Below are 25,193 nucleotides of genomic sequence, written 5' to 3'. Positions count from 1 at the left end.
AGGGGGTCGCATTGTGGCCTCTTGAAAGTGTGGTAGTTTGCAGCTGAAATGAGTCGTCTTTTGGCCCTAGCTGAACTGGTTTCGGTTAGTATCTGCAGATTTCAAATCCAGATACCTTATGCAATAATGAGCCCATTAACTTTAAAAAAAAAATGTTGTCAGTGTAAATAATTAAAAAAAACCCCAAAGTAAATACTCCTCCCCACCCTTTTCCTGCCAGGACTACTGAAAACTTTTTAAAATCAAACTTATTTCCTTTTCATTATCTGGTTCCAGGAGCTGAGCTAGTGAGCAGAATTTGTGTTAAAATTAGTATAGTGCTTTTGAAAAAAAAATAAAAGCTCACAAAATGGGGCTCAGTCCACTTTTATGACATAGAATAATTGGGAAATCTACAGAGCTTGCTCTGTTTTCTTTCTCCGTTTATTTACTTGTGACTTTGACACAGGACTGTTTCCAAAGTGATTGTCAGCTTCAGGAAGAGTTTTGCTCTGTCCATGTGGGATTATTCAAAATGAGTGTGAGCAACCCTGTGGGTTCTGTATGTAAAGGAGAAACTGGGAAACAAAAGCTGAGCTGCCTCACCAGGTGTGAGGGAGCAGCATTGCTCCCCTTCCCACTGCTCAATTATTTTTGTGAAGTGAGGTGTTCTTTTTTAGTCCGTACTGTTCTTCAATTCACATGTCAACTTGCAAGCCTAAAACAAATGAAATAAAAAATGGTTCTGTCGAATATCTGTGCTCAGATTACGGCTATTGATTTGTTAAGGCAGTTGAAAGAAAAACACGTGGTGGGTGCAGAAGGCAGAAGTGAATTCTAAAGTAATTTGAAATGGATCCTGTTTGTGTGAAGGTTGTTTGTGACTCTTACTCTCTCATTTGTTTCCTTCATGCCTTTAAACCTACTTCCTCCAGCTGCCCTAAGCTTTTTACAATGAACTGAAACATCCTGGATACTTGGATCAACATATAACTTTAAAAAAAAAAAAGACTTTTGCTAACCACCTCTTGATGGGAACTCCTGCTCACAGCTCACATGGGCTCTGTTCTGCTTGAAATTGCAGCACTGATATTAATAATGTGCTGATGGACTGGAAGCGCTCAATGGATTAAACTGGACGCTGCTGCCAGATTGAGTTGTGTAACCTGGGTGTTTCTTAAATCTTCTGGTGGTTTGCTTGCAGTTAAAAAATCCGAGATGAAAAATGGTATTTTCAAGGAGAGAAATGCTCATTTGTAGTGTTAGTCTCTTCAAGTGCGCTCGCTGTTTTTGCGTTTGTGAGATACCAGTAGCTACCTGCAGGGAATAAACCAGCACCTCTGGTGCAGGACAATCCCTTCATCTGCTGCAGCTCAGTCTGAGAGAGCGTGGACTGAGCCCCAGGCCCCAGCCCGGTGTGTTAAGAGAAATTGAAACTGGGGGTGCTTTAATTCCTGGCAACTACTGAGCAGACACTGCTGGTCCCGCTGTCCTGCTCCAAGGGGGTAATCTCTGCTGTAGGGGCTGGTGGAACAGCTGGAAGCAATAACCTCCCATATTGCCCCACCACGAATTGCCGGACCTCATGAGTCAGAGCCCAGACTGCGAGTTCCATATACGGCCTCCAGCGCTGCTCAAAGCAGTGCACATCGGGGTCTGGATAGTTTATCTAAGCTGGAACTGTGGCAGCAAACAGCGCCTCCATCCTGGCAGGGTTGGCTCCTTACTTCAACTTCTCAGAAGTCCACAAAATACATCATATTAATAACTAAGCTATTACCGAGCATCGTGGCCAGCCAGAGTGGTTTGAACTTGCACCAGTCTGAGGTGTTAGTAAGATGAGTGGTACGCCTTTTTGTTCCTTTTGAGGGTTGATGGACTTTACCTTTTAGATGCTGACGCCTTGTTTTTATCTGCTTTCGACTTCCTCATGACTGGTTCTGCGTCTCGTAACTCTGCTGGGAGGTCACGTTATGCTTTCTCCTCATTTGCTCCCTTGGAGTCTCAGCTCTTTTTTTTTTTTCCTCCTGTGCACACTCTGAACTTTATACTTTTCACATCACTGCTTCCTGAGCAGGCTGGAGATAATGATAACGGTGCGAGACAATCTCTGATTGGAGATGTTCACGCCAATCATCACCGCGACAGCCAGTTTGAATAAGTGCTGTGATTTATTCTTCAGCGTGGGTGGCTAGGGAGGGGCAAGGAGAGAATGCCGGTCGATTAATTTTGTTGTCCATCAGCAGCAGATTATGAACTTGGATTCTGCCAACTGTGCCTTTCCCTAACATGAGTCTTTTTGCTCCTATAGAAAGTAGTGTGGGCACAGCCTTTCGAAACATCTTTTTGTGTTACTCCTCCAAGTAGAACGTGGCCCTGCTATGCGTGCAGTGGTGCCACGTGCCTGCGCCCTCAGTGGTTCTCGTTCAGTCATATTCAGAGCTTGTAGCTCATCGTTTGGAATTTCCATCAACTCTCTGCTGTGGGGCAGGGGTGACCGAAGTGGGAATAGAAACTTGCTAACAGACACATGATTGTAAAATTAATACATCACTTGAAATGCTGTTGACAGTCTGCTAAAACTAAAACCCTGACTGCTTGATGGATGTTTGTGTCACTTGAGGATGCTCTAGGTATGGGATCCTTGATTCTGAGCCCCGTTTTACAGCCAGCACTGCATACCAGACATTATATAAAATCACAAGACGTTTTAATCTTGTAACACAGACAGATGAGATTGACGTATTTAGTAGCCGACTCCAGATCAAGCTTTTCCTCCTTAGTAATGGAGCAATTTTCTTTGTGGGTAGTTGTCCACTGCTCTTGATGATAAAAAAGATGCGGTAACTTGGTGTTACTTTCTTGAGAGGTGTAATGACTTCATAGATAAGTATGAGATGAGTCGCAGCCTGGGGCAACGCTTGCAGGATGTTTCCCATGAGAAGCAAACTTTTGTTTTTCCAATTTATCTTAATCAAATATAACATGACATGTTTCCCCCCCTGTGGATGGGCTGAGTCTTGAACCCAGCATGAAAAGCAATGTATCCATGGAGGAAAACAGATCTCTAGTGCATTAAATCCAGCAATGAGTTCAGTGTCATATTTTTCTTGCTGGCAGACGTATCACTTTTCTTTATGAAATGTTTCTAAATTGGAGACAGTCTAAAATTGTGTCTTCCCTAAAAATAAAAGGTTAAAATTAGATGTAGTGGTTGTTTCGGTGGTATCACTTCAGCAGGACGGCTCCGCTGCGAAGCGGCGTGTGAGAAACCGACACTTGATATGGCGTTTTTTCACAGCTTTAATTGTGTTCACAATCTAGGTGTGCAGCATAATTAATAATCTCAAAATATGATTCATTTTTCATTGGATATTCAGTCATTTTTCCTGATGGCAAAGACTTTTCTGTTGTAAGAATTATACATACCGGCATGTTTGTAAGGATTTTAACTTCTTTGGGTTTTTTTGCACGCACCTGCCATCTCTTTTTGCTTGCGCTGATGAATTTCCAAGCCCAATTAAAGATTATACTTTCTAGAAATGTCACCATACAGCATTTAAACTTATTAGCAGTGTCTATTCTAACCTGGGTGCCTTCAGTCACTGGACTAAAGCTTCTCTGAAGGTCTGTGAGTTCAAGAATTCAAGGTTGCCCTCTATGAGACGTGAGGGTTGTATAGCTAGGGATTTCCAAACTCCCCTAAATTACTATTGCTCAAAAATAGATTTATGTTGAGTTGATCTTGATGGCCAGATCTTGTCTTGTTTGATTTGCAAATTGTACGGATATTTCTAACAAATCACATTCCAGCCTAACCACAGGCTCCTTCTGGTCGTCAGTAGTGGCGAGCAAATGTTTCTCACCCGAGTCAGCAGAATGTTTCTCAATTTCTTCTCTGTTAGCCTCTGTTCGTGCCTCCTGCGATTTAAAAGGGAAAAGCAAAAAATCATTGGAAGAGGGTGAGGGAAAGACAGTTGGTGTTCAGGATCTTACATGCCTTGAATTTCAGTGACTGTTCCTGGTTTGGCAAGCAGTGTGTCTGCTAAATCGGGTGGGTTTAGTATTTGTTGTCTGGTACAACGGCTTTGCAAAGGCCCTCGTCAGGGGCAGAGCTGCAGTGTGAGTCAAAGAGAGGGTCTTAGAAGCTTTACCAAAGTGCTGAAATAAACTGAGAGGCAAACCATCAGGGATTTACTGCAGCCCCATGTGGAGAAGGAAGAGGAGAGGCTGGAGAAGGTGGTATTTGTGAAGAGGATTAAAAAATAGTATGAGAGTTAATCCTCCTGGCACAGGGAGGAGTATAAAGAAAACATCAGAGCATATATTGACTGAGGTTTTCCAAAGGTGGCACATGAAGCTCATTTGAAGTTGGTTCCCTGTTCCATTCAGAGTTAAACTGTTACTGTTACTAAATATAAAGCAAAATGGCACCTCTCTTATGAAACACCCGGTGACCCTCCTGCTCTTCCTCCCCCCACTCGCGTTGCAACCATGGTCCTGTTTAGCCAACCATTGTTTTGAGGTGCTTGGTAACCAGGGCTTTGTGAAAGTATAATGTTCTCTGTAAGCTTTCAGAGCTGAGCTAGAACAAAAGCAGATGTCGGAGATGTTGCTTGCAGCCTGCCAAGCTGCGAGACGTTGTCCATTTGCCTAGCAGGACAGCTGGGTTCTGCTGCCAGAGGAGGACACAGGATTGTTCTGCTTTGCTTTGGCTCACTCCAAGTCCCAGTGCTCCACACTTCATCACTCTAAATGAACCGTTTATGCTTTATTTCTTATTCCAGTTAAAATGTGGCTTCTGTGGGTTCCATAACTCCAACTTTTTTCCATTATAGAATTGTTTACATTGCAGTGGAAGAATTATGTTCAACTAGCCTAGCCTTCAGGTGCCCGTTGGCCGTTTACAGCTGCTTTATGAAATGCCTTTTTTTCCATTGGCTACTTCTTTTAAAATTTTTCCTTTTCCAGATGTTTGTTGAGACTGGGAGAGCTTTCTTAACAGGAGGCAATGTTTTGAGACCATTAAGCCATTTTTAAGGAAAGCAACTCTTGGGAGAAGCTGCTTACGGCAAGAAGCTCCTGCGGCAGCCTTTTACTTCGGCATTTTGTCATTGCTTCCTCTCCTGAGAGCGTGCCATCACCTTCACACACTTTGTGTGCAGTTTGGGAAGAAAGGCTGGTTGTGCTATCACCAAAACCTTGCGAGGAGGTGGGGCCTCACTGTAATAGTGATTCAATTTGTCCCTTACTATTATAAAACTGAAACTGTCCGTCTCCCATCACAGCTGGCCGGAGTTATGCTGTAGTGTGGTAGAACTTTTGTGGAACTGAAAACCGCGCTTCTTGATTCACACCCCGTATCTCAACGCTGTGGCGACAACCTTACTCTTTCTCTCAGGGGAACACCGGGAACGGTCACTCACAGCTCAAGTCTGGGGATTTCCTCCATGCAAACTCACTGTTCAAGAGAATTGTATTGCACATCTCTGCAGGTGGAAACCATTATTTATTGAAGATGGCTCGAGATCTTTTTTTGTCCAAAGGTAGCAGTCAGATTGGGGAGGGACAAGCAGGCATGGATTGAATTCTTTAAGTTTCAGAGTACGGTGGAGAAAGAGGTTCCCAGATTTGCCATAAACGTGCTTTAGGATTTAGGAAAGTTTCAGCTCTCTCTTTGCATCTGTCCTTGATGAGTAAAACAGAGAGATGTTATTTGTTTAGCTGTGAAACTGCCACGGACAGGATTGATCTTGCTACAAGTACCAAGAAGTTGTCCTTTGCCATTGGGACCTATAGGAATGTAGACAGCGTGCGTTAACAGTCACTGGTTCCTTCTTCTGTTCTTTGTGCTCCCTTCCATATCAAAGTTATCCTTGGGTATCATCTTTTGGATCTCATCTTTTTCAGATTTACTTCAATGAACCTTTTTTTTTTGTGTGTGTGTGTGAGAGAGAGGCTGTGCTTCATCTTTCATCTCAGGAGGCTCTTTCTGTCCACTCATATAATCTGAAGTACTTTGGATTAGTCTCCTCTAAAATAACAAGGAATAAAAAATAAAAAGAATTTCCTTGGTATCAGAGCAGCTTGACTTTTACCAGTTGTGTGCCAGAAGAATGGTTTGATTTTGAATTGTTTACATATGACAACAGCAGTCACAGCCGCCCTACAGAAAAATGTAACTCCTTGTTTCTTCAGCATTGTCATTTCACTGCCATTAAAAAAATCATAGCGTTGCTGCGATTATGTAAGTCCAGTGCTCTGTTCTCTTCAGTGGGACCTGAAATGTTGACGTGAGCGAACCCAACTAAAATCCTCTTCCCATTGAGTCTGGAAAAAGCAATGGAGCTCCACCTCTTGTGTGAGACCTGCTGTGGAATTTCACCCTTTAGATGTGCAAATGAAGCCTGCAGGGTTCTCCAGTAAATGCTCCTGCCTTTCACTGTGGGCTTTGGAAGCCTTGGGCAGGGGCAGGGCGGTGCTGAGCTCCGTCACACTTGCCCTCCTTATTCTGTAACGGGTTTAGCTTTGATTTGGGTGGGGGGTATCAGGCTTTCCTCTTTGGTCTAATAAAACATGACTCATTTAAGGGAAAAAAAATGTAGAAGAAAGTTGTTGGCTGTGTGTTTCCCAACATGACGTCAAAACCCACCAAATCGTTAATAGCCAAAGTTAAGGTTTGTGTAACTTGTTCTGCACCTCAAGGAAACTTTAGAATTTCTTAAAATCTGTGACTTTATGAAAAGACTTCGGTTTAACTCCATATGTTTTTCTCCCCCTTCTTCCTCAGGCAATGTTTCCCTGACCTTTTCCTATGTGATTTCTTTTTTAGCTATAACATCTGATGTGATTTCTTTTTAGCTATAACATCCTATGTGATTTCTTTTTTAGCTATAACATCTACCATTCTGGCCATGGACTATTTGAATTACTTCTCACATCTTTTGTATTAAAGTAAAGGCAGATTTTTCAAGCATTTAACTCCTACGTACTTAAATAGATTTTTATGTTACTTTTATTTGGAGGTTTATCCAAAAAGTTATTTTAATGTAGATGGGAACTAGAAGTAATTAAATTATATTGCATTTAAATAATGTTGTCAGTTTTTAATGATGTCAAACCATTTTTAGCAAACAGCAGTAAGCAGAGAAAGTGGCACAAATTAAGCAACTCGGTTTTGGAGAAAGATCTCAAAGTTAAGAAGATCCACTGTAGGGTGATGTAAAGTCCCAGTCGTTAACAAAAAATGTAACATAGAATTTAAACACTTCCACCTTCTCACAACCACAGCAGGGAACACACCTGCTCTAATAAAGCTGTAGGCCATAAATACCTTAAGGAGAACATTTTAAGATGTTGAGAATTGTCCTGTTTTGTAAGATAAGATCTCTTCTTTCTCCTTGGCCACCTCATGCCTCTGTACAGTGGCATGGTAGAGCTGAAAGGCTCCTTAAATTTTTTTTTTAGTGGATCACAAGTAGGTTTCTGTGGGGGAGAGAACATTGTTAGCTCAACGTTGCACTTCGGATGGTCAAAAAAAACCCCAATATTTTACTCTTAAAATTTTCCTAATGGCTAATGTGAGAAACGCTGAAGTTCTAGACTGGGTTCCTTGCATCAGGGACCTATGTAGGGTTCTAGTTTTAACTGTTATTATAGCTGACATAAAATGCATTTGCTGTTACTTGTGTTTTTTCAGGGTCCACACATAGCATCAGTTACTCTTGCTGCTTATGAGTGCAACTCAGTTAATTTTCCTGAGCCACCTTACCCAGATCAAATTATCTGCCCTGATGGGGAGACGACTGAAGGATCCATCTCCTTATGGGCTATCATCTCAAAAGTCAGGCTGGAGGCCTGCATGTGGGTAAGGCTTGGTTTCTAAAACTTCAGTAATTTTAATTTATTAATTAATTTTACTTTAATTTCATTTCTGTGTCCGCAATGCACACATGTTCCTGAAGTAGCAAAATAATGCTGGCTTACACTACCAACAATAACACGGATATCTGCAACATGAATAGTTGCTTTCCTGATCAACCTTCTCTGTGCTACCCCTGGATAACGTTAATCTCCTTTAAAGAGAAGTAATGGGATATTATTGGGCTATCTTTTATCAGCTGCAGCGTTGACTGCTTTTCTAGATGCTAGCAGAAAATGCTCACGTGCTTCAAAGCGGTTGATGTAAAAGGTAGGTTTCAGAAAGGGTGTCTGCATCCCAAATGCGTTTGCAGCTGTCAGGTCTGTCTGATGCTGCGTGTAGTAAATTATTTGAATAAATAATTTCAAAAATGTTGATCCTGGAACTTGAGTGAAGTTGCAGTTACTCATACAAAGGACTCAGGCCCTAATGTCATAGCTGAGATGTTTTTTGGGGTTGCATCTATGGATTAAACAGTGCTATGCTGCACTTTTTCATGTATTTTATTTTTATTTCTCTACCTGTTTCCATCACAGCAAACTTTTCACTTAAAGCAAGAAAAACAGGTTAGCTTTTGAGTCAATCAGGGTCTCAGGAAATGCTGTCATTGGAACTTCCTTTCTGTTTTCCTTTTTTCCCTTCTGCAGCTTTTTATAGAAGTTTGTTTTTTGGAGGATTTTTGGTCAGCTAAGATGTTTTTTTTCATTACGTTTAGATTATTTTGAATGGCAGTTTACAAAGATGCATCTGCTGTGAGCTGCGTGCCAAATTAACTTCATTTTACTACCGACTTCCTGTTCTGACTGATGATTTAATTATGAAATTCTTGGTTGTCCAATTCAAATGTATGAAAATATGTGGTATCTGATGTCTGCCCATGTATTCCTTCTGATGGTGCGAAAAGATGTTTTAAGGCAGCTTTGGTCACTACAGCTTTTAAAACGATCGGCAGCTCTGTCACCTACAAAAGTTCTGGTTCGATTGTACGTGTCACGGGCTGAAGCAGTGCATAGCAGCACCTAAACCAGAATAATAGCAGAGAAAGTGGACTTAAAGCCCTTCCAAGAAGTAAAGGACATCTTAAATTTCACTTTTTCTAATAAGAGAAGGGAATTGCCTGAACACTTGATAAGCAGCTAAACGCATAAGTACTTATAAGATCAAAAATATAAGACGTCTTTTTATTTTGTTTCTCCTTCTCCTCTGCTTAAGTTTGTTAAATGGAGCCTGGAGTCATAAAAATGGCATTTACAATTACGTTTCTAGGGTTGCAAAATAAAAACGTAGCTCAGGGTAAACATCCATTGCTTAATCTTCAGCGTACGAAATAACTGAACTCTGATGAGAATTAAGTCGTTTAGAAATGAGTTAATGGAGTTACAGGCGTTGGAAGCTGTGTCCTCCTGAGCAGCCATCAGGGAGAACAAATGGTTCCTTCAGTCTCTGATTTGAGTTGTGTTTCTTAGTTCAGGCTAAGGAAAGGAGAAGGGAAAAGGGCTGAGCCTGAATGTTTGGATCCCACTGTTTCCCCCCTCTTTCTTCTCGCCTTCGAATCCACTGTCAGCTACCTTTTCACTGAACTCTGTCTCCAACAGATTTTCCCCTGGGAGCATCCTCTGTCTACCAGTGGTGTCTAGTGTAATGTTATGCTTTCTTGGAATGTTTCATGAGTACATAAACATCGCTCACTAATTTCCTGTAAGCCAAATCAAGTTGGCAGTTACTGCTGCTTCTTCCAGTATGTTTCTTTTGTCCTAATTCCAATTCACATTTTATGGAAGCTGTTGAAGAGACTTCTTTTCAATTCTGTCACTCTTAACCCAACTGTCCATCTTAACAGGAAAGTATGGGTGACTTCCAGAAAGTGAAATGATTGATTTTTGCAAATCAAAATTATGCCTTTTTTTTTTCCTAAAGAGAAAATTGAATTTAATTGGTTTTCTGCTTTTAAACTGAAATCAAGAATATTAAGTTCCTAATATTAATTCCTAATCTGGGTATGATTGAACTCACAGCATCTTTTTTTTAATGGAACGCAGCTTCAGATTTTAGACCTATTAGATAAATACTGAATAAACACAAAAGAAAAGGACCTAATGGATGTTAATGATACAGATGTAATTATACAGATGTGCTCCTGATGGAGCCCTGTGAGGAACAGGTACAACAGCATCAAGAGCCTCTTTCTTTTAGCCTTATAAAGTGAAATTATGTTGTATGGCTCCAAAGCGAAACCCGGCCAATCTCCTTGGTTGTTTGGAGGGAGACAGGAGGGTGGTAGCGATATAAATTTTCATGTGCACTGTTGAAAGCAGGACGGTCCCAGTGGGGACTTCGCAGACCTCTGTCTATAAAGCTACCCAGACTAAGTATCCTGCAAGGTTTGAAGGCTGGGATTTATCTGCACGAGGGATTTGATCAGATCACAAAAACATCAGAGGCTGTTTCAGCCAACTTAAACCAGGTAAAGTTCTTTCCAGAGATTAAAATCATTACTAGTCCCCTGCCTGTCAGTGATAGGTGGTTTTGTTGATAATGAGTGTTACGAGGATGAAATATCACTGCATCTAAGGAATTATTAGGTGAAATGAAAATGATGCTTTTTTCAATCCCTATAAAAGTTGGCTCCACCAGTCCTGGCCTGCAGAAGGGCTCTCCGAAACAATCTGCTAGGTGTATGCCAGTTTTCACAGCCTTCCATCCCACAGGGACAAGGAATTCAATAATGCCCAACATTTTTAATGTGTTACAGCTTTTTTGTGTGTTTTTTTTACAAGAAATAAGGGGAAAGAATAAAAATGTTTAATTGCTAAGGATTAGCAGAACAGGCGGCCTGTGTCCTGACCGGGATAAAATCTCTTTAAAAGACTCTTTCTAGTGGAGTAATTTCCCAGTTTCCTTTTCTGAATATGTTTGTGTAAAAGAATTTTGATTAGCGTTTGCCTTTCCAGTTTGTTGCTGGTCCAAGGTGTAAAACTGGCATTCAAAGTGAAATGGTGCAAATGTACAGCTAATGTTGCAAAAAGCAATTAAAGAGTTACTGGTTTGGATCTCTTAATTGCTTCTTTATTTTTAATGCACTTAAGGAACCTGTCTCCAGCAGACATGAAATCATATGATTTTTTTGTTGCGCTTCTGAAATGTTTTGTAATAATGAGCATGTGACTTTACCCAATTTAAAGAAAGTTCATGTCTAGTACGCACATGCAAACCTCTTCCTCAGCTAACGAAACGAAGCCAAAGCGAATTGGCAGGGCCCGGAGGAGCAATGTGACTTTTTGTTCTTGCATCACCCTGAGAACATAACCTCAAGTTAATTTTTCTGAAATGCTGTTGCTACTGTTTTCAGGCTTATCGTCCCTCCTGCCAGAAATCGGCAGATTAATGAAGTTCAGCTTGTTGCACTCGTTTAAATTTTTCTCCTGCGGAAAACAAGGGCATAAACAGATGAGGCTGTGCACTTTATGTGCTTGAACTGAGGATTTAACTGCTTGGGTCACTGCAGAGAGTGATGGTATTGAAAACCACAACCTGTTGATTTGGGATATCCACAGCAGCTGGAATTCTCTCTTGCTCGCAGCTGCCCATAGAGTGGGAACAAAGGAAATTGAAAAGCATTCACATTGCTTCAGAGCAATAGAAAAGCGTTTGTTACAATGCTTTTCTGACCCTAAGAAAGAAAAGCCATCTGCATGTAGCTAAGTTTTAGCACTTTTCCAGTGTGGTGCCCAACTATTGTGCTGTTACCTGTCCTATATTTAAACTATACTGTGTTTAATCCCAGTTCCTGTTTCATTACCCTGTGTTTATCCATGTGTTCAATCTTAGCTGTCGTTTTTCTTTTCTATTTTCCCTTGGTTAAGCTAAAGTTGCATTTACCCGCAAGACTGAAATGATTCATTTGATGTCATAAGAAAACAAATGTAATCTTCCTGTGGTGAGAAAGGAGCCATGCTTTCATCTCGAGTTCTCTTGGCTTTTTTTGTTCCATCTTAAGGAGAGAGAAAACTCAAGCTCGAGCTTTGCTTAACCTTATTTTCCTCGCTCACAGCTATAGTAAAACTCGAGCCTGTTCTCTAATAAACACTTGCACAAAGTCTCATGACCGAAAAGTAAACTACATGACGGCACCGGGGAGGAGTTCCCAGATTATTTTGGAGGAGCAAAGGGCTGTCACATGCCAGCAAATGAGTCTGGCATCATGCGCTGGGGTGAGATGGCAGCGCTGTGCTGAGTCAGGGATCCTGGCGGGGCCCCCGGCTCTGGAGCTGGGCAACGGGCCACTCTGCAGGGCCCCCGAGAGGCACAGATCATGACGGTTTGACCTCGCAGACCACAGCTTGGGAGCCACTGACTGCAGCGTGATAGTCTGCGGAGAGAAGCTGAGTTTTGCTAAACAAAGAAAAAGGGGGGAAAAGGGGTTTCAAAGGAACAGTGTTATCTTTGAAATTGGGAGAAATCTGACTTGATGGGTAAAAGCAAACTTCTCAAAGCAGCTGGTCTCATCAGTTCTAATAATTTGAAGCATCCACGGGACTGTGTGTATCACATGTTTTCTATTTAAGAATAAACATGAAAATAAATCAGAATTATTCTTTTCCCAGGGTGCTGGCACAGCCATTGGAGAGCTGCCTCCGTATTTTATGGCGAGGGCGGCCCGACTCTCTGGTGCTGAACCTGATGATGAAGAGTACCAGGAATTTGAGGAGATGCTGGAAAATGCAGAGACTGCACAAGTAAGAACAGTGCAAAACAACAGAATTAATAAAACACAGAACAACTAGATGGAGTAATTAACCGTTCCAATTAAATGGGAGTGGGCCAAAAATCAGTTGGTCTGAATTCGCAGGGACTTCCCAGGGATGGAAAAAGAGCCTCCGCTGGGTAGAGATACATCTGGAAATGGGAGGAAAAAGAATGTAGCTTGTTGAAGCACATGCAATAGTGCAGCCAAAGTATTTGCTGCAAATACTGCATCTATGTTGTGCTGTTCTTGGATGTCTAAGAAGGTAGAATGAAAGTGGGCTAACAGTCCAGTGACAGAAGAAGAGCTTTTCCATAATCAGGGTAGTTATAGCTGCATTTAAAGCTTCCCTGGGCCAGGAGATGATTTGCAGTCAACTCATCCCCTTCAGATGACATTTGCCTGCCTTGCTGCTAACACGCTCAGAGGCCAGGCCGTGACCCATTCGTCAGCCTGAGGAAACATATTTTTCCTGATGTGAAAATGCAGCCAAACTGCTCTGAATCCTTTTCTGTTGCTTTTGTCATTTATTTTCTTGATGGATTAAGTACTGCTGGTGTTACAGCATAGTTTGCAACCGATGCTGTACATCAGTCAGATATCATTGTAGATAATTTTTCATTCAGGTCAGGAGTTTGCGTCTTCTTCACAAGTTATTGATAATGTCCTTGAAGAAGCTAAACGTTTTTCTACTTGCCACTGAATTTCTCTTCTGTGTTTTTCCTTTTTATCACATTCTGTCTGCCACTAAGTTGAAAAAAGTCCTGAGACTGCTATTAAAAAACCCAGCAGATGCTGCTTTCCATGGGCTGCTGTCTTTAAATTGTTCTGCCAGGGTATTTGCTTGATAATAATAAATACTCTTACTTTTTTTCTCCCTTTCCTCAAAAAATGGATGAAGACTTTCCATGAAAGTGGTTTGTCTGGAAATACTGAGTGCAATTTAGTAACTCTAAACCCTATGTAAACCCTATGTTTCCCGAGAGCCTCTCTTTCTACTAGAAAGTTCCGAAGGGATTTTCTGCTATTGTAAATAGTAAATTCTTTTATTTCTTTGAAGATGCGAGGGGGATAAGAATCTGGTTCAGTCTTTACTCTGTTGTCAGTCTTTGCTTTGCAAAGTAATTCCTAACTGTATCAAAAATCAGGTTGTGGTAAAAAGAAAACAACCCAAACGAAACCAGTTAAATACATGACTCGAGAGCTGAAACGCTATCTCTGTTTACTGAAACTCTCTCAGCAAATTATATGTGTGTACAGTTGTGGGAGCAGCCGGAGTTGGTTTCCAGAACGCACAGCAAGATTCTTGGGCAGAAAATTTTTTGCTAGAGAGCATTTTGTCACGACAGGCCAAACTATGGCCAGCTGTATTGACTGCCCTTAATAAATGAACGCTGTTGTGTAATTAATTAAGAAAAATGATGGTGTTATTTACCAGTACTTTTGATTTTATTTTCTTGGCAATTGAATTTGGACTGAAAGATGTTGTTTTGTGGATGGATGGCCAGGAAAAAAAAATCATCTTTCTGAACTCCACTTGTGGTTTGGTTTCTATAAAACTCTTTTAACATGAGGCTTTGACAATCCGATTAAATTGTATTGCGCTCGTAAAACTGACAGTTCAGTTTTTTCCATTTGCTAATATGACTTCCTTTTTGCTTTTGGCTTCAATCGTGTTTTTGCTAGATGTCTGTGGGAGACCAGCCTGCCTTTTCCAATGACCTTGAGTAAATCCCAGTCTTCAGCATAGCTTATCGCTATTTGTTCTGCAATTGCTATTCATGAGCAGTTATGATGTCTATTTTTAAATTGCTCAATAAGAGTTTTTATTACCTACATCAGCTCCCACTCGGCCGAGTTGAAGCCGTGTGCTTCAGAAAACACGGGGGATTTGACAAGTGTCTTATGCCATGGAGACTACTACAAAGGTTTGACGTCAAATGACAGGAGCCTTCTTTCAGGATAAAGGTCTCGCTTCATCCTGCCTTTTTGAAAGGCATGAAAATGGGTGTGTTAGATTTTGAAGAATAGCTTCCCCCTCTCCTTCTGCCGAGCTGCTGTGTGCCTACAAGGCACAGCCAAACGCTTGACGTTCTTGCCTGCGTGTGTTTTTAGAGAGCTTGTCACTGCTGTTTCTCAAAAACAATGGTAATTTTCAGAAACAGATGAGGACCTTCTATGGTGAGAATAGACCGTGAATATAACATCCAGCCTGAAGGATCCGAGAGGGGAAATGTGCTTGCTTGCTTGCTTGGCACTTGGAAAAAAACAACAAGAAAGGAACCTAAAAGGATTAAGCAGTGTGAAGGTGCCCCATTCGAAGTTACACAGAGTAAAATACTGTTTACTTTAAAGAGTCTATTGATGGATTTTCTGTCATAAATCTCAGATCTAAGTGACCTTTCTCCTTGAGCTCGGTTTTGAGAGAACTCAATAGCCTGCAGATGATGTGTAAGCCTGCCTTATACTTCCCATTAGCATACTGCAGAAAAAGCCCCTCATTTTAAAGGAACACTCACTTCTTCTTTCTGTGCCTCTCTGTGTGTGCACACCAGTGAGCTTGTCCCCGTTACATAAAGGCAGCATCGGAGCGACTCTTGCCTTGCGGCTGCTCTCGTTGAAGCCGAGCAGCTCTGCGCTGGAGAAGGAGCGTAGTTTCCAGGCAGGGCTCTTTTTTTTTCTCAGAGCTCCGCACAATGCAGAGCCCAGCTGCTATAGGAACAGAGCGACTTGCTCCGAGTTGTTAACGCTTAGAGCAATGTTTAAAAGTCACCAATATTTGAAAGGGCGTCTCAGTTGCTGTTAACTCTCTTCCAGTCAAATTCCAGAGCAAAGGAGGTTTTTATCAGAGCTTCCCTTTCAGCCACAGGGAGTATCTCCACCGCAGCCGTTCAAACCAACCTCTCAATTAGGGGAAGTGAATCTGCTACTTAGTGCTGGGGCAGCACACTGGTAATGATACGGTGCAGGCATAGTTTGGTACAGTTTCATGTCTCCATACACGTGTGCAGGGACTCTTCTGCCAGTTTAGCAGTTCCTGATTGCTTAGTGTTCTCTCTGTCATGCTGAAACACTTAGAGCTGACGAGGTTTCTGGGGAAAATGAAGCTTCTAATGCCAGGTTCCCTCCAGGTACTTAGTGATAACACATAATGCGTGGGCCCTTGCTGTACCGTGGGACTCCTTGCTAAGAGGAGAAAGCACCGGTATCTTTGCTGTATATCTAATTCCTAATGACTTTAAGTATTTAGATTCATTAAGTGGCATATTTTTAAGAATTAATGATTTACACATCAAGCTTAGCTTCTGTGCAGTGTTTCTGCAGCCAAATTTCCACGTGAAAATATTTTCTAGTTGCCTACGTTACTATCAGCTATGGCTGTTTGTTCGCTTTCCAAACTGCCTCCTGCCTCTGAAAGAATACAGCCTCGAAAAAGGGTTAAATCCGTGGCGGTGCCGAGCTGCAGCAGGACTGCCTTGTAAATGATTGAGTGCCATCTGCACACTGACTGTCAGTTGTTGCTGGGACCTGTTTTTGACTCCACTGAACCTTTACTGGTTGTGGTTTGTCTGGCCATCACATGACTTCTCTGAAAATTCCCCCTCCCCTCCATTTCCAGTAAACTGTTTGAACAGGAGTGACTCAGACTGAAACCAGCTTCCCTGTAACCACAGGGCTTGTTAAAGAATTTGTCAACGTGGACTCAAGAGGGTTTGTTTTAAACTAAGCTGCAACTGCTTCAGTTTGCGTTGCGTCAGGAGTTCCACCAAACAACTTCCTGCTCAGCCGGTCGGCTTCTTGGCTGCAAGGAGTTAAAACTGATGAACTTTTGCAATCAGCGGCCGTTAGACGCAGGTTAAACCCACCTTTCCAGCCTTTCTGAAGGCTCTGGTGCCAGGAGCTGCATTGCTTTTTCCACAACTTCGCGTGGGGTTCTCCCCCTGCAGCCGCTGGAACGAAGTACCCACCACACCCAGCCGTGGTTACTGGGAGAGAGGCACTGTGTTCTGACATGACACTCTGACCTAATTCAAATGGAATGATTAGGTTCGACTAATAAGCAAAATGTTACTTAATTAGCAGCGTAGAATAAGATGGCTAAATTAAAAATGGATCTCTCTCTCTCGATTAAGCAAGCAGCTGGTATCTGGTAAGTTCCAGCTCGAGAAGGATGCGCTGGCTGCTGGCTTGTTTAATCAAAAGGTTTTGAGGGTATTCAGTACGAGAAAAAAGAAGTTGAAATAGCCCGCAAACAGGTTTTTATAAAGCGGTTATCATAAAAATGGAAGCGGTAGAGTCGCATACAATAACTGGAAAACCTTGACTTCTTTTTGTTGTGTTTTTTTTTGCTTTCCCAGAAATAACTTGTTTAAACCCAGCATCCAATTCTGTTCATAACATCTCTTGCTCACTCTGTTCCAGTCACCCCTTTTCCTCATCGGCTTCCTGCCTTTATTAATTGTGCCGTACAAGAGCTGGGTGGTGTTTGGCCAGGGCTGCCTGATGGGTGGCCACCAGGAGGCTTCACACTATGCTTTCCTCAAGCGCGGTACCTCTGTTTGTTAACATAGGTTGGGGAGGTATCAAACCTCTTTTGTCTTGGTCTGTAATTACATGGAAACTCAAAACTATTCAAACTTTGAAGTTTTACTTTAGAAACTTCCTATGAATGCTGGAGAGTGAGATGGAGAGCAGTGAACTAATAGTAAAGTGTGGTGCTTTTTTTCCACTCAACAGAACAAGCAGTGAATATGCTAAGGAACGACTTAGCTTTAAATTGTTCTCCAAAATTACTGAGTTGAAATAAGGTTTGCAATGAGTCAATGAAAGCTTTGAATGAAGGAGGTTGTTACGGAGGATCTAATGAGAAAAGAGGTAGCAAAGAGTTAATGTAGGCAGTGGGGAGACAATTGGAGCTATGAGTAACAACTGTGTAAGCCACCTCCTTGCTGGATTTCTTTGGACACTGGCAAGAGAATAGGGCAGTCCTGTGCCTGCATTGTTCTGTTCGTTTGCACACCTGCTTACAGATAAGGAAAAAACAGCACTGAGCATTACATTACCTTTGCTAAGGGTAGTCTGGGGAGGGCTTTTTCACATTCTCCTTTGAACGGCTTTTTTTTTGTGATAATGTCTGTTTTTGTGATAATGCTTTGATTACCATCTGTCATTTTTATGTTTAGTGTGTAAGTATTTCAACCAGAAATTATCAAATCACTGAAGAAATCTGGGTTACTTTGCAATATTTTCACTCAGGATAGTAGCTCAGAAGAATTTTTTCAGTAATAAATCTCTCGCTTTGCAACAGAAATGAACCTTTTCAGAAGGAATGTCACCAGGTTTGCTGGAACTCCTGCCGGCTGCGTTTGCCCCGTAGCTGGGAGAGCAGTTGGTCAGACTTGGCCACGGGATCTGCGTGCCCTGTTCTCTGTGCCGCAGGGATACGACTTTCTAAGGGAACAATTTGGCCCCGAGTATTTGACGTTTCACTCCCCATTATTCTGAGAAAGACTAATAAATTGTCAAAAGTTTGAGTCGGGCTGCTTCCAAAATATTTTTTCAGGGAGAGCCTTCAATAACTGATAGAAATTTATTATGGTTTCATAATCAAGAAAATGGCTAGGTTTTTTTTTTTCCCCTGCTCCAGACACTGTTTAAATATCTGTGTTGTACAAGAGTCTGGTATGCAGACCACTTCTCCAAGCTGTCTGGGAACCTCTGCTAATACCCAGGGAGAACAAGCAAGAGGTCTGCTTAGTGTTGCACATCTGCTGGCAAGGCTAAGTAGGAAGAATTGTGTGTGCACAAGGATTTGTCAGCTGTGTAAGAAGTTGCTCACTTTTATTCTATGAGTGGTCTTTCTGTTCATGGGTTTTCTTCCTTATTTCTACGTTCTCTGTGGGGGAACAGGGTGTTTTTTTTTCAGTGCTGGTGACTTTGGCTTTGACCTGTCAGAGACTGAAAAGCATTGAAGAAGTCGGTCTATTTGGCTATTGAAAATTGCATCCTTTCTTGATCACAGTGGCTAAAGAAAAGCAATAGCTTGCTTCATTCCAGCAGTCAGGAGCCCTTCCTCACAGTGCCTGGATCTTAAACTGCCCAAAAAGTAGGACTTGATAGTTTGCAGTGGATTAAAAAAACATGACAACGGCCTGGACTTGCTCGTCACGCCACTGTAACTAGATTGGGAGACCTGTGGCCACAATACCTAACTGCAATTGTAGCTTTGAGATAAATGAGCACTCAGCGTGCGGCAGCCGTGGCGTTTTAGGCAGGCAGCACGTTGGTGGAGGCAGTGCCAGTGTACGCTTTCACCTGTAGAGGCAAAGGCTGCAGAGGTCAATGGTTGATGTGTGGGAACCGGAGTGATACGATGTTCTTTTACTTCATTCTTCTCTTTGTATGTGGCTGCTAGTATCTCATTATGGAATCGCACAAAAATTCATCTTGCAAGGGGTCCTGAGGCTGTTCTAGTCCAACATTTTGCTCAGAGCGGTGTCATCTATGAGGTCAGCTTGGGTTCCTCAGGGCATTGTCAAGTCTGATCTTGAAACTCTCCAGGGCTGGAGGCTGCACAACTTGTCTGGGTAACCTCTTCCAACACTGAACTGTCCGAACGGCCTTGCTGCTTCCCCGACACGCCGAACTGATGGCTCTCTTCCCTGAAAGAGATTGCAGGAAGTGCTAACTGCCAGATGTCCTACAGGGTGTGAATAGAAAGTATTAATATATATAGTATACACCCTAGTATATATAGTGTGTGTATATATACTACCTATATACTCTACTAAAACACTGTCTAATGTATAACTCTATAATAGTTCCTTAGCAAGCACAGAAACAATACATTTTATTTCACACTTTTATGCATGACTATAAAATTGGAAAGTGTCAAAGGGTACACATTGCTTCGTGCTGCTGCACAGGCCTGAATTGAGCATAGAGGTGGCGGGGGATGTGGTTAAAAGGGCTACTGCTCTATAGGACCGATCTGATAAGACTGAAAGGACATGCTCCTTCCTCTTCCTTCAGACTGTTTCCTTTAATTGTATCTCATACCTTACAAAATTTCTTTATTCTTAGAATGTGAAGCAAAAGAGCTTTTTTTTTTGTAGAAGTCTATAACCTTCAGTTCTGGTTGTGAAAAATGCTGATGTTTGTCAAGTTTGGGAGTGCCTACTAACTTGCTGAGCTCTATAATACGCGTTCGTTTTGGTGTATCACTTCCAAACTTGACTGTGTAGCACTCTAAAATCTTGAAACTAAAGATCCTGAGATGGAATTTATTATGAAGAAGCATTTTCTGGTTCTTGCCCCAAGGTCTAGGGGAGAGAGATAAGTGAGGGAAATAAAATGTTCTTGCCATGGTACAGTTGGTTAATGAAATGAAGAAAATACCTAGAAGTTCCTAGTGTTAATAGTCTGTTTAATCTAGAGCTGGTTGACTTAATTTCTACTCATGTTCGTGGGAGGTCTTACTGTATAAAGGATCCATTGCTTGGAGATTTCACACTTTTACTCCAAGATAGGTTAAAACTGAATGGCATGGGAAAGCAAAGCTTGCTGTTGGAATGAACACTTCACTCTGTTTTGCTGTGCTCCCATATGACTTCCAGAGGATTCAGCTCTGCACACGGTTCCATTTATGGCTTCTTATGTCTTTCTTTTCTAACAGCAGTTTTAAAATCTGATTATGAGGACAATAGGTTTAACTGCATTTTCTATGGGAAACTTCAGTGTTTCTGGCACAAGAACTAATTGTAGTTACTCATACGTCTGAGCTTCCAAAGTCCCAAAGATGAGCATCTTTCTGATTATCTTTGTGGATTGCAGCATCACCCCTTAACATGCAACCAACCTCAAGAATTTGAACACAAACAGATGTGGAAATAAATGTGTGCATTTCCCTCAACAATCTGTATTCGGTCTTCTTGTCCTGGGAAAAGCTGGTAGAATTCACCTGGATATTTGATTTCTTCTTGACTAGGGTTTGTACGTAGAACATACCGTGTGCTCACCCTTGCCTACAAATATTCTGAATAATCATTCGAAGTCTTACTAGCTTTAAGTCCTCAAATCTCTGACATAGTCTGTTTAATGAGGTTTCGTAGGTTCTGCTCTCTTGGCTTTCCACAGTTCTTTGGTGAAGCCTGTGAACTCAAGGACCCTCTTTCTTTGCTGTTCAATCTTCTTCATGTCGTACTTTCTAAAACTGTTTTCACTTTCAACATGGATGTCTTTTCCTCGTTTAACTTTCCATTGTGATTACCTTACTCCTCTTCCAGAATTTATTGTCTCAGAAAACCTAGACTTCTTGTGAAGTGAAATTTATTTCCTTCCCAAGCTTAGAGTTTGAGCCAGTCCTCTTAGTCTGGAATAACCATCCCATTCCTGTTGTATGTAAATACATTTCTTCTATCAAACTTCAGTGCTTGTTTAGATCTGCCACCTTCCCTTAGCTGCTTTCAGTAATCCTTGAAAACCTTATTTTAACTTTGTCTTTTGGCAGCTCGGTTTCCAAGACAGGGCCTTCCTTTCCCAGAGTTTCAAGTGATAGGTAAGTTTAAATGTGCCTCACCCCTCTTCTCACCAGGCGTCGAGGTGGAATTATCCCCTTTTAGTTTCCCCCTTATTTGTGTTAAGCTGGAATTATTTTTGAGAAGGCAAGAACCGCGATCCAGGGCCACAGCCATTTCTGTACACGTTTAGATGTTGAGGGTCACCGCAGCTGCTGGAGCGGGAGATCAGTGCCACCACGAACCACTGCCAAAATATTCCTGCTTGCAACTTACTGGAACCTTACTCATGAGATCTGCTACCTTTGATGTCTTGCAGGAGAGGTATGAGACGGTTTCTTTGGTCACTGAGTAATGAACTATTTGCAGTGATAGGCACTGACTGTCGACTGTGTCTTCATCTGTTCTCCTCATCTTAACTCCAGGTTGCTGTGTTGATCGTTGAACGTCATTGCTGATGTACTGCTTTCTTAGCACGGGTGTATGTTGTAACCTCTCGGCCTGTAGGTAGCTACCCAGCCTCTTTAAAGCTGCTCTTCTGCAGTTAATCCGTTATTTCAATGAGTTAATAATTCTTCCCAGTCCTCTGAAATTCTAGAATTCATTGCCTAACCACAAGTGGTCATTCTCCCATAAGTTGTGTTTGATTCCATTGTGTTGTAATAGAAAACCAGAAGAAACAAAATATTGTGCAGCTCATTTTTAACATAACTCAGATTTTTACATAAAAAGGAGCACTGTCTTTGTAGGCAGCTTTTATAATTTATAATTTTAATAATCTGAGACGGTAGCTTCGTACATCATCTTCAGTCTTTGCAAAAAAAAATGTTCTCTTCAAATTATTGTTTGGATAATTAGACTTCGTTCCTAGTGAGAAAATATTATAAAAATAATATAAATAATATTCAAATCTTGAAGGATTATCTGCTTCCTCCTCACATGCAAGTTACACATTCTCACCCGGGGAGCCTGCGGCACTAGGATGAATACCTGTCTCTACAGCAGCTTTAATGTTCTCCGTGTTTGTGGAGGGCTGTCAAGGTGGAACACCTTCACTTCAGATCTGTTTGCCTTTATTTTCTTTAGTGTTCATTCATGATGCTGTTTGTTCCTTGAGTCCTGCATAACCCCTCCCTTCCAGAAATTTAGTTTTAACTTCTTAAGGCTACCATCTGCTGGGTAATTAATGTCCCACTTAGTGACAGCATTAATACCCGCATCACTTACTTCCCTGACCCTACTTTGAGGCACTGTCTGTTCTTCCTGGTAGCGAATGCACACACTATGGACTTAGGATTGCAGTTGGTCTCTTATCTTCCTTCTTTACTGGCCTTCCTCTTTCTGCTGTATCCTCCGCTATAACAATATCACCAATTTATTTGTACGGCGCTTGATGTATTTACAGCAGAGAAAAAATGGTGACGGAATGAAGGTGTTTTTTTTCTGGGCCTCAAATCGTTGCCTCTTTCAGAGACCGACACAGCTGTCATTACCGCTGTATGCAGGGAAGAGTCCGTTTGTGACAGTTGTAGCTTTCTTGGTACTCCTAAAAACTGATCGCAACTTTGCGTTGGAAAATAAACTGTTATATTACATAATTATTATAGACCCATTTGGCCAGTCTTCCAAGAAAATATCTTCTGTTGAAGTCGTATGGGTTGTTTCGGTAAGGGTTCTGGGATTCAATCCAGGGCTGATTATTCAGAGCTCCGTGGTAACCACCAACTAGTTCCTTGCTAAGGATCCATCGACAACCTCCCTTCTTAGAGATTAAGAAAAAGAGGCTTCACAATTTCAGTGTGAAAATACACCGTGACCGTTCTGCTATCTGGTAATAAATCAGTGTTGCAGAGGGAAAAGAGTTAAAATTGGGGGTTTTTAAAATTGTTTTTTTCCCTGAGCTTGTTAACTAAATCTGGCGAGACGTTCTTTACTCAAATACACAAGACCTGGTGCAACTTACTTTGCTGTGAAGAAATAGAGATGAAATTATAAATGGAAACAATATAAAACAGAGGGATGAGACCTTGTAGTTAAGATGAGATTGTCCATTCACTCTTCAAGGAATGGTTTTTTTATAGGGATAAATGATCCTCCAGAGGAGGCTACAAAGATGATTGGTATGGAGCACCTCCACACGAGGACAGGCTGAGAGAGTTGGGGTTGTTCAGCCTGAAGAAGAGAAGGCTCCGAGGAGACCTTAGAGCAGCTTACAGTACCTGAAGGGGCTCCAAGAAAGCTGGAGAGGGGCTGTTCACAAAGGCTTGTGGGGGTAAGACGAGAGGGAACAGGTATAAACTGGAGAGGGGCAGATTTAGACTGGACATAAGGAGGAATTTCTTCACCATGAGGGTGGTGAGACCCTGGCTCAGGTTGCCCAGAGCAGTGGTGGCTGCCCCATCCCTGGAGGGGTTCAAGGCCAGGTTGGATGGACCTTGGAGCCCCTGATCCAGTGGGAGGTGTCCCTGCCCGTGGCAGGGGTGGGACTGGATGGGCTTTGAGATCCCTTCCACCCCAAACTCTTCTAGGATTCTAAGCTCTATCGTAATGCCTATTTAAAGGAGGAACATTGTGGTAAATCTTTCTTAGCAGCAGAATATGCAATTTCTCTTTATTATCCCTTTAGGTTTGGAGTTTGAGGATTTTTTTCCTTTTGCAACAAGTAGTAATGAAATGCTGGGATCAATAAAAAGTGCCATTTTACAGAGGGCAGATATGAAGCAAACTGCCTCGAGCCGCCAGCTGAGACTTGTGAATCAGTATTTCAGCCCTGACCTTTTTTATGCATCAGATTCCCATTCCAATTCTTGAGATCTGATGATTAACCCAATGAAGTAATGTTTAATCATTTAACCTTCCTTTGCCTACATTGTAGCAGTCACAGGAAATCTATTTCCAAACCAAAAAACCAAATCATCTTTGAAAGGGACAGAGTGTGCTAAAGTATCCCGAAATGTTCTAGAGGGTGAATCACATTAACTGCGAGTCGAGTCCGGTCTTTAATTTGGGGGAAAATGTTTTGCCTGTAAGTAGCTGAACTTTTTTGTCTTTTTAATTTTATTTTTTTTAAAGCTATGAAAGTTGTTTTGCTTTTATTTCAAATCCTTTAAAAAAGTAGGAAAAAAGATTGTTCCCTCTTGCAGGCTTTATAACAGAAAAATTATGTTGTGAAATAGGTAAAAGTTGTGAAACTGAAGATTGTGTTCCCTGAGAAATGAAACTTTTAAGGTTTTTTTTTTTATTATTGCAGATGTTGCAAAGATTTGACAAACGAAATTTTAAGGAAGCAACCAAACAGAAGTATTTCTGAATTTGTTTTCATTAAAGTAAACGTTGAGGCTGTAAACACAGGGGTTTGTTGCAGCCCTGACGTGTATATCACCATGCAAATTATAGTGAGCTGTGATTACATTTGATCATAGAAAATAGGGAAAAATATGCTTAATTTACCTCTTTTGGCTTATTTAGGAAAAAGAAGACAAATTAGAAGTTCTTGACTGACACACTTAGAACTCTAGCTGTTTTCCATGGAGGGCTTTGTAGCAGATAACAAATGTAAAAATATTTAAGAATAGACAATATATGTAATAATTTACAAAAAAGTAAGTTATAAATTAATAAAGTAAGAAAAACTGCCCCAAAGTTAGTGGTTTTTTTTTTTTTTTCTGAGAGACAACCTTCTTGCACTTTTCCCAACACTTTCATCATTGGTTTTATAACAAAAATTGTATGTTTTTAGCTGGGGGGGAGGAAAGTAGTTTTAAGGCAGCCTTAAATTTGTCTTGTTTAGAAGTGTGAGGGAGGGAAGCTGTTTATTTTGAAGAAGTTTGATGAAAAATGGTGCAGTGCTTATACTGAGTTAATACAGTCGATCTTTATATAATTATAATAATGTATTTTATTACTCCAGCTGCGCTGCAAGCATTACTTTATAGGTTGCTTGCTGAAGAGCTTGTTCCCAACTCCAGCTTGTGAAAATTAATACAACAGTGCATTAACAATGTAAGGTAATGGGTAAATATCTTAAAATTGG

The 25,193-nt window shown here is 41.4% G+C and overlaps 1 protein-coding gene and 1 long non-coding RNA gene across 8 annotated transcripts in view; both read left to right on the top strand.

Moving 5' to 3' along the window:
• VMP1 (vacuole membrane protein 1) overlaps positions 1 to 25,193 on the top strand; it is a 67,982-nt gene that overhangs the window by 20,603 nt on the left and 22,186 nt on the right. For all 7 annotated transcript variants that reach the window (XM_054084938.1, XM_054084939.1, XM_054084942.1 and 4 more), the window contains 2 exons: positions 7,679 to 7,846; positions 12,505 to 12,636. In XM_054084938.1, coding sequence (XP_053940913.1) covers positions 7,679 to 7,846; positions 12,505 to 12,636 — 300 coding nt within the window. The remainder of the gene's footprint in view (positions 1 to 7,678; positions 7,847 to 12,504; positions 12,637 to 25,193) is intronic.
• Positions 19,846 to 23,393, top strand: LOC128854166 (uncharacterized). The gene is made up of 3 exons (XR_008453111.1): positions 19,846 to 20,632; positions 21,154 to 21,201; positions 21,354 to 23,393. It is a non-coding gene; the product is annotated as an uncharacterized LOC128854166 (long non-coding RNA).

Source organism: Cuculus canorus, chromosome 20, assembly GCF_017976375.1.
Source record: "Cuculus canorus isolate bCucCan1 chromosome 20, bCucCan1.pri, whole genome shotgun sequence".
Lineage (NCBI taxonomy): Eukaryota > Metazoa > Chordata > Aves > Cuculiformes > Cuculidae > Cuculus > Cuculus canorus.
This window is presented reverse-complemented; position numbering and strand designations above follow the sequence as displayed.